This window comes from Cervus canadensis, chromosome X (assembly GCF_019320065.1).
Source record: "Cervus canadensis isolate Bull #8, Minnesota chromosome X, ASM1932006v1, whole genome shotgun sequence".
Taxonomy (NCBI): Eukaryota; Metazoa; Chordata; class Mammalia; order Artiodactyla; family Cervidae; genus Cervus; species Cervus canadensis.
Window position 1 is genome coordinate 24,509,219 of NC_057419.1, and position 16,967 is coordinate 24,526,185.

At 34.6% G+C, this 16,967-nt stretch overlaps 1 protein-coding gene across 8 annotated transcripts in view; it reads left to right on the forward strand.

The window, feature by feature from the left end:
* The window catches only part of CNKSR2 (connector enhancer of kinase suppressor of Ras 2), a 269,368-nt gene that overhangs the window by 198,235 nt on the left and 54,166 nt on the right, over positions 1–16,967 (forward strand). For all 8 annotated transcript variants that reach the window (XM_043458302.1, XM_043458304.1, XM_043458307.1 and 5 more), the window contains 5 exons: positions 3,512–3,560; positions 3,973–4,145; positions 6,294–6,367; positions 6,666–6,737; positions 14,306–14,373. In XM_043458302.1, coding sequence (XP_043314237.1) covers positions 3,512–3,560; positions 3,973–4,145; positions 6,294–6,367; positions 6,666–6,737; positions 14,306–14,373 — 436 coding nt within the window. The remainder of the gene's footprint in view (positions 1–3,511; positions 3,561–3,972; positions 4,146–6,293; positions 6,368–6,665; positions 6,738–14,305; positions 14,374–16,967) is intronic.

A 16,967-nucleotide genomic window follows, 5' to 3' on the forward strand; every position in this document is an offset into this window, starting at 1 on the left:
ATATCAGGGATAAAGAGGAAAATATTTTAAAACTTATGGAGAGACTAAAGACAAATTATAATGAATGAGAGTAGCTACAGATGTTTTAAGGGCAGTGATGCTAAAAAAAAATAAAGTGATATATTCAGATTGCAGAGGGAAAATTATTTTCAACTCAGAATTCTATACCCATCTAACTATTATTTAAGGGTGAAAGGCTTTTATATTTTCAAACATAAATATTAAACATGAACCTGGAAGAAGGGTGATCTGAAACTATTAAGAAAAATACAGAAATAAAGTATATTACAAATTTTCTCTATTGTGAGAAAAACGTTTATCATGAAAGCAAAGATTCCAAGCCCCTTGTTTTTCTGCATTGGTCATAACAGTTATATATGATTTGCAGTGTTATCCATTGTAGTCATGTGTCTGTTCTTAATGTCCTTCTTTTATTAAATATTTCATGATATTGTCAGAAACTGGGAATGTGATATCAAATACCTGTCAGAATGAATAATTCCATCTTTTTTACTAAGAAAGACTACACAGGATTGTAAATTTGTACCTCAGGGTATTAAACATACCTGCTGATAACATGAGGAAACCTTCACTATCAGGAGCTTATTTATGTGTGTGAATATTGGACAGTTTCTGATATAAGTTTTTAAGTAATCTTTTGAAAATGAGTCTATTTCAAGATCCCAAATCACCCACATGTCCAGTGATTGACTAGGCCTCAGAAGACGCTGTGTTCTATCCACAGCTAAAACTTTATTACAGTGATGCAGCAAGGGTATCCAGCCAGATTGGTATGGAAAAAAAAAGACCATGGAATCTGAAGAAATCCACCTGCAGGCTTCCTGTGCTCTCTCCTCATGATAGATCATGCAGAGTACACTTCACTTAGCAGCAAAAATGCAGTCACGTGTGTGTGGTGTCTCTGCCCAGGGGAGCCCATTAAAGACTCAATACCCAAAGACTTTATTGAGTTGGTTACATGGGCATCCTCTGCCTGGCAACTACTTTTCCTTTCCTGAAATTAAAGCAACTGTTTAGTCCCCAGGTGGGCAAAGTAGTCTTATCGCTTAGGGAAGCTGCATGTCAGTACCGAGAATTATTTTACCAGCCAAGTTCCCAGATATCAGCGGAGGGCCAGCCTTTCAAGCAGGCCCTCCTAAGATAGCAGCCTCAGGCCTGCTGTATTAACTCTTTTCTACACAAGGGACCTATTTCCTTAACTGTAGTTTTCATTGTTTTTTCCCATTACTTTCAAAAGCATATAGTTCAATTAACTGTTTCATTTTAGAAAGTATCACGTCACGTGGAAAAATAATGAAGTCTCTTTTAAGGGAATTTCATTGTAGTATTTACAATGTTTTTAAAAGATAGCTAAAGCTTTGCTTCTTTGAATGATGGATAAATCTGTATTGTGTGCCTCGGAGTTCTTAGGTTCCAACAATGTGTATGCTGATTATACTCTGCACTCATGATAGGTATGAGAATATATTTCTGTAGGGAAAGAAAAGATAATCTTGTTGAAAAAGAAAACCTAGAGAGCATAACATATGTTTTGTGTAGATTTTAAACTAGACCTTCAGGTTCTAAGAAGTAATGTGCAAAAAGCATAGGAAGTACATTATATAACTGAGTTCTTTAAAGCTGTCTGTTATCCATGTAGCTTCCTAAAAAACAAACCACCCCCATCTTTGTCATTTTTAAAAATAATGAGCTGTTAAATTATAATGACTACTTACGAAACGAAGAAAACCTAATCAGTAATTTTACAGCCAAACAATTTAGGGAAAATAACTATATGTAAATTAACTATACTTAAGCATACTAGCCTGAGTTATTATTTGAGTTATTATTCTGAAGCAAAGTGCACTCAAGAAAATTAGCATAGCATGATGGGTTTTATCTTTTATGCTTTCTCTCTAAAATTGATTATGAATTTCTATAGCCATGGATCCTGCAACTGATTTATACACACACACATCCCACATACATATCGGTTGATTATTTCTGGGTTACACTGAATGTCAGCAAATTATCTGATCCTTATCTTTAGGACTAATATCCATCCATAATATTATATTCCTAAGAATTATGTAAACCATATACAAATTGTGAAAATGATTACAGTCTATGGGGTCACAAAAGAGTTGAACATGACTTAGCAATTAAACAACAAAGAATGTTATTTTATAAGCAAAGATATTAAATAAAGTATGTCACATAATATGAATTTACTGTATAAACCCAAAGCCAGCAGATTTTATGTAGACAAAATCCAATTGTTCCTTACAGATATACCTTTTTTTTACTAAAAAGAAGAATCTGTTACCTAAAATTCATTTTGAGGGATTATCTGTGAATTAAAATTAAGTATACTGTTCTCTCTATCCTAATTAGCTAGTCATATGAATTTAACCTTATTTAGACTAGTGAACAATCTAGTTTAGTAGACTGACTGGAACCAGTGATTTATAGTCATTAATTGAAAGCTAAGCCAGTTGTGGGTTTCTCTGTTAAGACATTATGCTCTTCTGGTCCTTAGCATGGAATAGACTGATAGGTGGGTTTAATGGATGGTTGTTTAGCTAGGCAAGTATGATGCAGGAAGTATAGCTCCAGGGAATGGGTATAAAGATGTTCCGTGGAAACCAAGTGGAATAAGAGAAATAAAGGCACAAAAGAGTGATAATGTCAATAAATTGGATACTTGAGTGGAGATTTTCTTTTAAAAAATTGCTGGGTTGGAAGGAGTGTACTATGTAGAATGGAGATAATAGAGGCAGTTGTTGGAGTGTACTTAAGAATAACAAACAGAGGGTCATGGGGGTGGATAGCTGGAGAATGGAGAAGTAAAGAACATTGGAGCTGAGGGACTGAGGAGCCAATGTGCTGACATCAGCTACATGAAGATTAGTTCTGTGTAATAGAGGCAGAAGTAGGTGTGAGAGGAAAATATTGATTCAAGTACTGAAATACTAGTTTGGCCAAAAAGTTTATTCAAGTTTTCTTTGAGCTGTTACAGAAAAACCCAGATGAACTTTTCGGCCAACACAATATTTAACACCTGGGAGTGTTGCCTAGGAGATCAGTAGCTAGTGGTGGCTTATGGAATAGAGTGAACTTCAAAGGAACAAGTGATAGTCATATTTGCTTGACTCCTTCATAAAATTTTGTGAAAATCAAGTGAGACATTGCCTGAGAAAGCACTCTAAACCCCTAGAAAAGGTACGCAGCAGTACTCTGCATGTTTAAGAGCCCTGAGTTTCACCACTGCTTTGTGTCCCTATTTCTCTGCCTACAGAATAAGGACAAAGATAACATTCTCTCCTGCTTCACAAGAGATTAGAAAGTTTAGTGGCATGATACATATGAATTTGTTTTGAGCCTTTGGAAAAAGAAAGTACTTTCGTTCACTGGGGTTCAGAGTCACCGTTCCATTCAGCTTTTCAGTGTTTTCTGCGACTGTTGGTACTTCAGTGGCACCCTTAACATTCTTCCCCATCTTTGATTTCAGACATTTCAGCAGTCTTCTCTGCAGCACAAATCAAAGAAGAAAAACAAAGGTAAGAAAAGTAAATGAAACAATTAGCTGCTTAGTCTACACTGGAACAATCACCAGCCCACTTCACCCATCCTCTCTTACCTGAGCCCAGTGTGGTGTGGAGGAGAACCACCCCCTAGCACAAGAGCTACAAAGATCAGCTTCTCCTTCAGGTCAATTATGGTACAAGGTACCCTTTTCAAGTGGTCTCAACAGGTTTTCAGACTGGGACCACGCATTTCGGATTAAATTTTATGTCCATGTGGATGAAAAGGTATTAAAATTTTCTAGTTTTTTTATTTTAATACAATGAGAAAATAAATATTTTTAAGGTTTAATATCCAGACTTATTTTTATGATCTATAGATTAATCTTCTACCTTTTATGATCTATAGATGAACTTAAAGAACACATTTACCCACTATTATTTTTAGGTCCTATAGCTGGCAAGAGCAAAAGACGAATTTCTTGCAAAGATCTTGGCCGTGGTGACTGTGAGGGCTGGCTTTGGAAAAAGAAAGATGCGAAGAGTTATTTTTCACAGAAATGGAAGAAATACTGGTTTGTCCTAAAGGATGCATCCCTCTATTGGTATATTAATGAGGAGGTAAGACAAGCACATTTTGTTTTCTCATTCATTTTATTTTTAACCAAAAGAATCACTGTTTTGAGATTTATGTTTTAAAATATAATCAACTTAAGGCTAATTCAGGAGACTTCTAGTAATTTTTCAGTCTGCCTTCTTAAAATGGTTGCATTGTGGGGTCCGAAAGATAGGTAATATATAGTAAAATTCTTTATATCTAGTTAAAAATATAAAGGTAATTCAAGCAATAGGTTACTTAAAAGGATTATATATATATAGAAATTTGATAAAGGTTTTTAAATGTCTTGCTTTTGTTCAGTGTTTTACATTTTTTTGTTTGCTTTTTTGAAAGGAAGTCTTTTATGTAAGTTAAGTTAATTAATATCTGCATTTGCTTCAGTTTTTCTTAAAGAATAAATGAACTAGTAGACTAGCTTTGAACATCTGCAAGTATTCATTTCATTTGACCCAATAGGGGAAGGAAGGGGAGAGTATATAACAAATGCAAATTGTTCTTATGATTTCCTGTTTCATTTGTGGTAATTAGATTTATATTCAGAGTAATTATATAACCTGTCAAATATCACAACAAATATACAGTATACCTTAGTTTTTTAAACAAAAATTTCTTTTGTTAACTTGTTTTTTCATTAAAAATATATACATGGTTTTAAATAGTGTGCTGGCTACGTACGTTTTATGTGTCAATGAAATAGTATAAAAACAAAACTTCTTTATGTTTCTCTTTATTTTAGATCACTTGTAGTTTGTCTACTGACCACTCTTCTATTCTTCAGTATAATGGGGAGATCATAACTACCCCAAAAGTATTTTAAATTTTTCAAAATTTTAAATTTTAACATTAAAAACATCAAGGGTAGCATAAGAGAAATAAAGTTAAGAAAGAATTTTGAGACTATTGTATTTACCCCAAGATTGGAGGAAAATAAAAATGGTCAACTATTGAAAAATATTGGAAGTTACAATACTACTTTTGTATATAACACGCATTTTAGTCACTATCATTAGCATCAAATTTTACTAAGTTTTACATATAAACATACATACACACACTGAAAGAATTGAGAATCTCTATTCTTTTTCTTTGAGATAGCAGGTGGGAATGTGTAATGTCTCTTGAACTTGATATATAAGAAGCCATGAACTGGTATAGCACACATCAATGTTTGGGAGTAAATGTCTGAGAATTGGCTTATGTACGTGAAAGGAACAACAACAATTAAAGGGTTTAGCCACAAATACTTGGTTGGTGATTTAGTCAGTAAGTGGTATCCGACTCTTGTGACCCCATAGACGGTAGCCTGCCAGGCTTCTCTGTCCATGGGATTCTCCAGGCAAGAATATTGGAGTGAGTTGCCATTTCCTTCTCCAGGGGATCTTCCTAACCCAGGAATCCAATATGGGTCTCCTGCATTGCAGGTAGATTCTTCACCGAATGAGCAATGAGGGAAGCTTAGACTAGTTGAAATAACTTATATCTAACATGAGATTTTAGATAATTCTCCTATCTTGTATTTCTATCCCACATTAGAGAGGGAGGGATTTTATGGATTTCATTCAATTTTCCAAGTGAAAAACAACATTTTATATGTGTGTGTGTGTGTGTGTGTATAGCATGTAAACCAAGATATTTGAAAATCAGTTTAACCTATCCACTTGTAAAATGTTGGGTACACAAAATATTTAATTTGGGTTTGATAAGAGATTCTTTTGGAGGCAGAAAAGGAACTGAATTAGTAGATATCCCTATATTTTACATCTGAACATTTAAAATGGGAGGAAATTGAATTGTAAATGTGGACTAAAGTTATTTTATATGTTATAAAAGTGTATATACCTTCTGGGAAAATTACTTAGAAAACAGGTTTTACTTTGAGAATTAAATTATTTTTTCTGTCTTTATTTTAATATAGAATTTTTAAACATTCTGTATATATATTTTAATATTTACTATTCTAAATGTTCAATGTATACCTTCAGTTTAATGGACTATAACAGGTAAGAGTGAAATTCTAATCTCTCAAATGTCTAATTTAAGGGATTAAATGAACTGTTTCATTAGTATAGATATTTAAGACATAGTTATATAGTAACGTCAGCTTTAAACCTTTGTATATAATACCCTAAACAAGAGTGTTGCCTCTTCAGGATGAAAAAGCAGAAGGATTCATCAGCCTGCCTGAATTTAAAATTGATAGAGCCAGTGAATGCCGCAAGAAATAGTAAGTTGACTTTATTTGGGCCAAGGGAGAGAAAGGAAGGTTTTTTTTGTTTTTTTGTTTTGTTTTTTTAATTTCTAGCTTTTAAATTATAGATTGCTTGGCTAATGCTTTCAAATTGAGGTAATAAGAAAGCAGTTTTGTGGGCAGAAAATTGAATTTTTAACTGATTTCTGTCATCATGGTAGAAGCATTATATATTTGTACTCAGGTTAGATTTGAGGCAATTTTATCCATAAAAATTATCTGGTTCTAACTTATTTCCCAGTCTGAAATGAATGTACTCTGTTTCCTTTTGCAGTGCATTCAAAGCCTGTCATCCTAAAATCAAAAGCTTTTATTTTGCTGCTGAGCATCTTGATGATATGAACAGGTAAAATGTTACTTATATTTCAAAATAGTTAGAAAGTCTGTTAGGCTTAGAATTCTCAGTTTTCCCCATTAATGCTTAGAGAAAAATATCACTGAAGTTTCTAGACCAGATTTAAAATAAAATGGACCCAGCCATAACTCCATACCTAATTTTAAAGAATGGCATTTTAAAAAGTCAAAATAAATTCATTGACTTTTTAGGCTTACCAAAAATGTTCCAAAATCCATATATAGGCCATATATATATATAAAGGCCAAAAAATACCCACTGCAGAAAAAATTTTAAGTCCATTTCAGGAATATGTCTCCAAATTTTTTCCCAAGTGAGGGAAATAAAGATCCCCACAAAAAAAGCTGACTTTTCCAAGTACAGAGTGTTTATGACAGAATATCCATCTCAATAATTCAAGCCTAAGCTTAGTTGGTATATCTTTCTGTCACCTTTCTTCTATTACTGGACAGGATTGTGCAGCCAAGTGATTAGATGGCACATGGTTATGTGATGCCTCTGAGAAAATCTGTGTATATATATATATATATTTATCATCTACAACGTACAGCTTCTTGTTTCCATTTTGGCTCTTAGGAGTTTGATCCTTTCTTCCTTTATCTTTCCTTTCCCCTTTCCTTTTTCTAGATTTGTAGAAATTGAGTTTAAGATTCAAAATATTTCCTTTTATAGGTCTTCAGCAAGCAGTGCATGTTACATATATAATGTGCCAACACATTATACAGAGATACAAAATAGGGAGTTACAGAATAGCATAGGGAGATACAGAATAGCATAGTGGTTTAGAGTATGAACTTTGGAACTAGGCTGTCCAAATTCCAGCTATCCCACTTAACTAGCTGTATGACCATGGATGTAGAACTTAACCTCTCTATATCAGATATTAAGCTCTTTTAAAAAGTGGCGATAATAACCATCTCCATCCGTAGAACTTTTATGAGGAGCAAATAAGCACACATGAAAGGCTTAGAATAGTGCCTGCTAAATTCTAAGTGCTATATAAGTGTTTCCTTTCAGTATATATTCCTTTTACTGGGTTGGCCAAAAAGTTCGTTGGGCTTTTCCATACAATGTGACCAAAAACCCCAATGAACTTTTTGGCCAACACAATATATACTTTGGGCTTTTACACCATGTACCTGTACTTGTATATCTCTAAGGAATTTGGCGTGCTGCGATTCATCGGGTCGCAAAGAGTCGGACGCAACTGAACTGAACTGAACTGAAGGAATTTGTGTTCAGATATTTTTAAGCATAAAACTACATCTTCATAAATGTGCTTGAATGCACTCAGTGAACACTTAATATACTGTCATAAATAATCTTGTTCTTTGACACTTTGGAATATAGGCACAATTTTTCCAAAGCAAGGATATGAATATAAGGAAAGGGCAAAGAAAAGTGTTGAGAAAACTTGATAAACCATTTTTGTTATTAATAGGAAAACTGAGCATTTCTTTTTTGAAGTTATTAACAATGTTGTGTTAGTTTCTGGTGTACAGTGAAGTGATTCAGTTTCACATATTGGGTTGGCCAAAAAGTTTATTCAGGGTTTTCCATAACATCTTACAGAAAAATTCATGGTTTGCAGATATTTTCTCACATTCCTTACATTGTCTTTTTGTTTTGTTTATTATTTCCTTTGCTGTACAAAAGCCTATAAGTTTGATTAGGTCCCATTTGTTTATTTTTGCTTTTATTTCTACTGCCTTGGGAGACTGACCTAAGAAAATACTGCTGTAGTTTATGTCAGATAATGTTTTACCTATGTTCTTTTCTAAGAGTTCTATGGTGTTAGGTCTTATGTATATCTTTAAGCCATTTTGAGTTTGAGTTTATTTTTGTGTATGGTGAGAGGTTATGTTCTTAACTTCATTGGTATGTATGAGTCTGTCTGGCTTTCCCAACATCACTTGCTTGAAGAGACTATCTGTTCTCCATTATGTATTCTTGCCTCCTTTGTTAAAGATTAATTAAGCGTGAAAAGTGAAAGTGAAGTCGCTCAGTGTCCAACTCTTTGCGACCCCATGGACACCAGGCTCCTCCATCCATGGGATTTTCTAGGCAAGAGTACTGGAGTGGGTTGCCATAATTAAGCATAGATGTATGGATTTATTTCTGGACTCTATTCTGTCCATTGATCCATATGTCTGTTTTTGTGCTGATGGCATGCTGTTTTGATTACTGTTGCTTTTTAGTATTGTCTGAAGTTGGGGGGTGGGTTATGACTACAACTTTGTTCTTTTTTCTCAGGAATTCTTTGTCAATTCTGGATATTTTATAGTTCCACATAAATTTTAGGGTTATTGGCTCTATTTCTGTGAACTGAGCCTTGCATTTGATTTCCACAATCTTCTCTTGCTTTGCATGTTACCATTCTTGAAATTTCACATGAGGCAATCAGAATTTGCTGAGCTTGTTCTCAAAATGAAAATTATGTACTTGTTGGGGAGTGGTGCTACTCTATTTTGTGTTTAAACTATTTTATAATTCTGCTCTTGTAGTTACTATTTTCTCACAGTTGAGCTCAGTACCCTTAGGATAAACATGAAGGATTATAACATCATAACCAAACAGAAAATAAGTGGTATATATGAGCATGTCCTCTTCTATAAAATAAATCCACTAGAACACGGTTTAACTCCCATCTAAGAATTAACATAATCTAATCATTTGTGATACTTGCTAATCAGGGTCTTTTTAGGTTTAGAAAATAGCCTGCTCAAAAATGCATTTTTATCAACTGTAACACCATTCTTGGTCTCCATTCTCTACCCTGTGTTAGGAATAACTTTAGATGTATATGCTGTCACTACTCTTCCCTGATACTCTTTTGGATGTATCTGGTTCAGGATATCAGAAAAGAAACTAAGCCAAACCCATAAGTTTCACTTTGTTGCCTTTTCTAAGCAGTGAATCAAAGAAAAAATAAATAAATCTGATCAAATATGTCGTCATCTCCATATCATACATTTTATATTAGCCTTTCCATGGTGTGCTACAACCTTCCAAATTGTTCTGAAATACTGAAACTTTTTTAAAAATTTAAGTATAATAAACTGTTATTGTTTTGCCTTGCTTTTTATTTCTTTAATAACCATATTCCTAGTGTCTTCCTTGTCTTCAACAAGCAAGGTTTTTAAATACTTGTCAGTAGGAAGGAGAGTGAGTGGCAATATTTACAGTGGGTTGGTAATAGGGAAAGACACCCTCCAACAACTTTATTTGATAACCTAATTGTTACATAACAGTAAGATAACCTGGTAGCAGCAGCAGCAGCAAGATAACCTGGGTATTGGTTCATTCTGTATGTAGTCCTTTGAAGGCATGTACCTAATTCTCCAAGAAATGATAAATAATTATAATTATATTATAATAATTAAAAATAAATACCTTATCTGGTTATTTCATAATTTCTAAAGTATTATCATATGTATTTTTAAAATGTAGTGCTAGTTTTGACAGGACCTAGTAATTGGAATGAAAAGGCAATCCTTAGATTTAATTTTCTTCTATAAAATCTGCATATATGTATACACATTCATACACCTACTCATACATATACCCAAATATACATATACCCAAATATAAATGTTAGAATGTTAAAACCTCACCTTCTGTTTTTTGAGTAACTTTAAGTTGGAATGTGAGGTAATTTGCAAAAAACACTTTTGAGCACCCTACCACCAATCCATCTGTTCCATCCTCAGAAATGAGCATTGAAACATTAAAAAAATCTTTTTTGCCAGTCTGTGTGAAATCTGTGGGAAGAAAATAAAACATCATGTTTCTCAAGTATTCTGAGACTTATTTACTGAATTTACTTGGCCTGTGTATTCCTTTTCATGTCAGCACATATGTCCTTGTAATTGTCAGGTCTCACCAGTTTCTGTTTAGTAGTTATTATTTGTACATTTCTTCCATAATTCTTACTCTTACTTACCTCTCAGTACGTTATTCTGTGTCAGTTGTTGGCAGCTTCATTGGAATGTTCACCATAGGCCCAATCCTCTTATTGTGTGTCTCCCTCACTGAAAATATAGGCATCATGAAAACAGATACTTTATTTCATTTATCTCTCTGTCCTCCGTGCCTACGACAGTACCTGGTACACCTACATATTTCTTACCTCAATTAATGCATCAGTTCAGTTCAGTTCAGTCATATCTGCTATTCATAATAGCATATAAACACCAAATCGTAACTGCAACAAGTGTTTGGGTAAGCATTTTCTAACCAAGGTCTAAGGACGACTCAAGCAAGACAGCAGCAACAGCTGTGTAGCATTCAGCCTTTTGTGTTTGTATACCCTGGCCCAAGTTTATACACACACTTTCTAAAGAGTTTTTCTTGTGGGCAGAATTTGTCTTCCTAAAAGTAGTTTAATTTTTTCATTGTCTTGTGAAATTTAAGAATCCTGGACCTCATCAAAGGCAGAAATTAAGTCTTATTCATTTCTGGACCCCTAAAACATAGCTCATTGTTCAGCATATAACAGACATTTCATAAATGTTGAGCTGAAAAATTAAGAAGCCTCTTTTTAGTTCCTTTATTCATCTTATACAAGACCTCATTGCTCTTTAGCTAATAATAAAATTAAATTTCAATGATATATTCAGTTTCAGTTCAGTCACTCAGTCGTGTCCGACTCTTTGTGACCCCATAAACCACAGCACACCAGGCCTCGCTATCCATCACCAACTCCCGGAGTCCACCCAAACCCATGTCCATTGAGTCGGTGATGCTATCCAACCATCTCATCCTCTGTCATCCCCTTATCCTCGTGCCCTCAATCTTTCCCATCATCAGGGTCTTTTCAAATGAGTCAGCTCTCCACATCAGGTGCCCAAAGTATTGGAGTTTCAGCTTCAACATCAGTCCCTCCAATGAACACCCAGGACTGATCTCCTTTAGGATGGACTGGTTGGATCTCCTTGCAGTCCAAGGGACTCTCAAGAGTCTCTCAAAAGCATCAATTATTCTGTGCTCAGCTTTCTTTATAGTCCAACTCTCACATCCATACATGACTACTGGAAAAACCATAGCCTTGACTAGATGGACCTTTGTTGGCAAAGTAATGTCTCTGCTTTTTAATATGCTGTCTAGGTTGGTCATAACTTCCCTTCCAAGGAGCAAGTGTCTTTTAATTTCATGGCTGCGATCACCATCCGCAGTGATTTTGGCACCCAGAAAAATAAAGTCAGCCAGTTTCCATTGTCTCCCCATCTATTTGCCTTGAAGTAATGGGACCAGATGCCATGATCTTAGTTTTCTGAATGTTGAGCTTTAAGCCAACTTTTTCACTCTCCTCTTTCACTTTCATCAAGAGGCTCTTTAGTTCTTCTTCACTTTCTGCCATAAGGGTGAGTGGTGTCATCTGCATATCTGAGGTTATTGATATTTCTCCCAGCAATCTTGATTCCAGCTTGTGCTTCCTCCAACCCAGCATTTCTCATGATGTACTCTGCATATAAGTTAAATAAGCTGGGTGACAATATATAGCCTTGACGTACTCCTTTTCCTATTTGGAACCAGTCTGTTGTTCCATGTCCAGTTCTGACTGTTGCTTCCTGACCTGCATATAGGTTTCTCAAGAGACAGGTCAGGTGGTCTGGTAGTCCCATCTCTTTCAGAATTTTCCACAGTTTATTGTGATCCACACAGTCAAAGGCTTTGGCATAGTCAATAAAGCAGAAATAGATGTTTTTCTGGAACTCTCTTGCTATTTCGATGATCCAGCGGATGTTGGCAATTTAGTCTCTGGTTCCTCTGCCTTTTCTAAAACCAGATTGAACATCTGGAAGTTCACGTTTCACATATTGTTGAAGTCTGGCTTGGAGAATTTTGAGCATTACTTTACTAGCATGTGAGATGAGTGCAATTGTGTGGTAATTTGAGCATTCTTTGGCATTACCTTTCTTTGGGATTGGAATGAAAACTGTCCTGTGCCCACTGCTGAGTTTTCCAAATTTGCTGACATATTGAGTGCAGCACTTTCACAGCATCATCTTTTAGAATATGATATATTAAGAAGTAGTAAATAGGAGGTACTGAATTAAAATTCAGCAATAATTGTTCCTCTGGTGGTATCAACATCATTTCCACCAAAAAAGCACCAACTCAGTCTTTCCTAAGAGTGCTAAGACTTGCCTTGCCAAATTCGACTCCTTTCTTACTAAAGTCACCTATACACTAGATTTTCATTTTGACCTTTTACTAATGATTAGAGTAATTTTTAAAAGGTTATTTGTCATGAGGTTAGCTTCTTACAGTTTATAATTTTCTGCATTATATGTGTATATACCATGCTACTGAATTCATTTGATTACATTTTTTTTTCATTTCTGCTCCCTTTTTTACTTCCCAGACATACTTGAGGGGATCATTATTACACTGTAGGTTTTGTCAAAGTTGGGCTTTAAGTGACTTGTACCTAAAATGAAACCTTAAATTTCCATGGGTGTGATTTTGTCCATTAGAGAAACAACTTTCCTCCCTCTCTCTTTAAGATATTCTCAGTATCTGATGCACAGTCAACACCACTTGGCATAATGATGAAGTATATGAGTCACTTCAGAGACATTCATCTTCTAGTTGACAGGGGAAATAATCTCTTAGGAGAAAATGTTCTCAAAAACAATTTTTTTTCATAAAAATATGTTAAGATTAGATTATTCCCAGTTTAATATTAACTCTATTAGCTAGTTTGGAAGGTTGATTCTCCCTTACTTTCTTATTTGGGAAAATATATGAATCATAATTCAGGATTGACCAGTGAAAAACTGCCAAGTTAGTTTAAAGACTTTGTGATTTGATAATCTGATGCAGTGTAAACAGTTACCAGAGTAATGAACACAGGTCAAGACCTTGTGGAACAAAAGATGGACACTGAAGCAGTGCTTTGCTTCAGGTAGTCCCCTACATTGGCAATAGCAATTCTCCTGAAAAAGAAGAGAACTAAGATTTAATTTTAAATTACTATTGTTCGTGGAAATAAATTTTCAGGATCCAAAACGTTGGTTAAAATTGTATATGTACTTTTTGCTTTTGGAAAAACCTAATACCGTTGTATTTAGAGACAAATTTCTATAGTACTACTCAGATGTTTCCCCTTGGATCATTAAATATAATAGATATTCATCAAAACTAATATTTGATAGTAAAACTTATTTGACAAGCAAAGTCTATAGCTTTTTCCCTTCTCAAGACAAATTATATCTGATATTATTTAAATATCTCTAAAGGAGCATTTTTTTCTGAGGAAACAGAACAGCAACAGAATTAATAGGACTTTGGTTATCTCAGACCTCTTTATGTTGCAGATATATACAGGCTTGCCCAAGACTTTTCTAGTGAAATAGCATCTTTACTGTGGGAACAGTTTTTACTACAGCAAATTTTAGCTTATTGAAGACTCCATGTGTTAAGAGTAGCAAAAAACAGCACATCTTTTATCTGAGGTTATTCCATATACTCATATGCATTTGAAGATAAATATTTCCAAAAAGGTAAATTATAAAGAAATTCAGTTGCAATGTTACTGATATTTGTTTTTTCAGGTGGCTTAACAGAATTAACATGCTGACTGCAGGATATGCTGAAAGAGAGAGGATTAAGCAAGAACAAGGTAAAGAAATACTTTTTTTTTACTATTGTTATGTTTTTTTCCCTTGCTGTTTTCCTCTATAGTGTTTCATTGCTATCACTTGAGAGAAAATGCAAATGTCAGTCTGTGTTGTTGCTTTTTTTCCTCTTTTGTGCACTTCAAAGGAATCCAAACTATAGCATCTTATGGGTAGGATTTAGCAAATCAAACAGGAAATAAACTCAGATTTTTAGAGCAGCAATATGGAGTTTGTTCCTGTTTGTTGCCATCTCCTTTAGTCTATTTCTTATGGAGAAAAAAAAAATCTTAAAAATTAAAAAGCCTAGAATTGGTCCTCTATCGACCCAAGTCTAGGTCCTTAGTGGTTTTTTCTACTTAGTGGTTTCACAGACATTTAAGTGCTTTTTTATGCAGAGAACTCAGATGAATGATTCATTCTTTCATCAAGTATCTCATTTGGTTGTGTTCTTCAGTTCTGTTAGTGTGTTAGCTCTGTGATCATATGGAACTTGCCTTAGTATTGACCTCATATTTATGAAACACAATATCCTGATGCAGAATTGAAATCTCAACAAAAGTTGTGGTTACCATTCTAAAAGTGGCTTCACTTTTCCCAAAGAATGTTTGCTGTACATCCCTTGGAAGCATAACTAGTTTTCTGAGAACTTTTGAGACATCCTAAAGTTAGACGAATTCTACAGAATGATACACAAACATACTTATAGTTGTGCCTCCAGTACGCATAGTCTGTGTGTTGATGTGAAGATTCTGAAAACTTTGTTTCCTCACAGAGAAAAATTTTTAAAGCATCTAAAAACTAAAGGTTAGAGATATCTAAAAAAGATAACCAGATCCCAAAACCAATCTGTCAGCAAAGGTTTAGGTCAGGGGTCAGGAAACTTTCTGAGTAAAGAGCCAAACAGTAAATATCTTAGGCTTTGAAGGCCTTAAGGTTTCTTTGAAGCTGTTCAACTCTGCTACAAAGACATGAAAAGAAGTGGTTATACTTCCACAAAGCTTTATTTATGGACAATGAGATTGAATTTCATAATATTTTTCACATTTTGAAACTTCTTTTTATTTTTTTTAATCCAATTAAAATGTAAAAGCCATTCTTGATCCACAGGCTATATAAAAACAGGCCAAGTGCCTTATTTGGCCTGCAGACTATAGTTGACCAACCCCTGGTTTAGAGCCATAGGATAAGAGAATGGAGGTGAAGAGTGAGGAGATAGGGCAGGAAGATGTCCAAGAAATAGCAAAACATGATTACTGTCAATGGGAATTTATCATCTTGTAGAGAATTTCAAAAATATACACTTGAAATTGCCTAAGAAAAATTAAAGAGTGACATAAAGTAAATGAGTACTAATTTTTGCACAACATGCAACTGATTTTTAAAATTGCTTAAGTGGATGCAAAATTTTTTTAAAAATCCTGAAGAGGGGACAGGATTAACGAGGATATACTTGGAGAAAGTAATCAGTGAGCCTGATGTAAAATGTTAGCGCCAAAGAGAAGGCTTTGTTAGTATTGAAATGTTTCTGGCATCACCGACTCAGTAGACATGAGTTTGAGCAAACTCTGGGAGACAGTGAAGAACAGGGAAGCCTGACATGCTACAGTCCATGGGGTCGCAAAGAGTCAGACACAATTGAGTGACTGAACAACAACAAAGTGTTTCTAAGTGAGGCCTTCATCTAGCACTCTAATTGTATTATGGTGAAATAGGCACTCATCCTGCCTGAAATTACGTTGAATTGTAGTAGAAAAGATACTCTTAGTAAAATACAGAAAGTGAGACATGGAAAAGTACAAACCAAATTCCATGGGAATGAGGCTGGAGAGATTTCTTCCAGGAAGGAAGTGGAAAAGACATTATGTGGACTCGTAATCTGAACTGGTTCTCACAGGATGAGAAGTAATAAAATAAAACATTTCTGAGAGTGGAAGTAGTATGGGTACTTCCACAAATAACATGGAAGCCATCTCCATCAAATCACTGTGCACAGGCTATGAAGTGTCAAGCCAAGACTATGAAGTGTCAGGTCAGTAATTAAGTCACATTTCTTCATTGTTAAACTTTTATTCCCCACTTAGTTCTTCTACTTAATTTATGGGCCTACAGTTATAGTAAGAGAACTAAATACACACACACACACACACACATACATGTAGATTTGTTTCTCCGTTTTTTAAGATGCAGGAATTAGAAGTGTGAGCAATGTGCTGATAGGAAAATGAATCTTGAAAAAGTCAATTTGCATGAATAAGGAAACTTGGATTTTCAGGCTTAACTTCTGTATTTTGTCACTCGACATTGCTTTGAAGCTGAGCATGGCCTTGATTTTAGTGGATTTCCTTTGTTCTTGGTATTATATAATCAAAATTCATTATGGATAAAAGAACTGGTAAGTCACATTGCACATGCAGGTTCCAAAAAATACTAATACCATGGATTCATGCTGCCATAGTCTGTCATGTGAGTATTTATTTTAGTGCCTACTAGAATATGGTAGATAATCATATGTAGAAGCTAAAAGTTACATTTCAATTCTCTACAACCAGAATCTCTGAGATAATTTAGATTTCCCCCTAGAGTATACATTCATCAG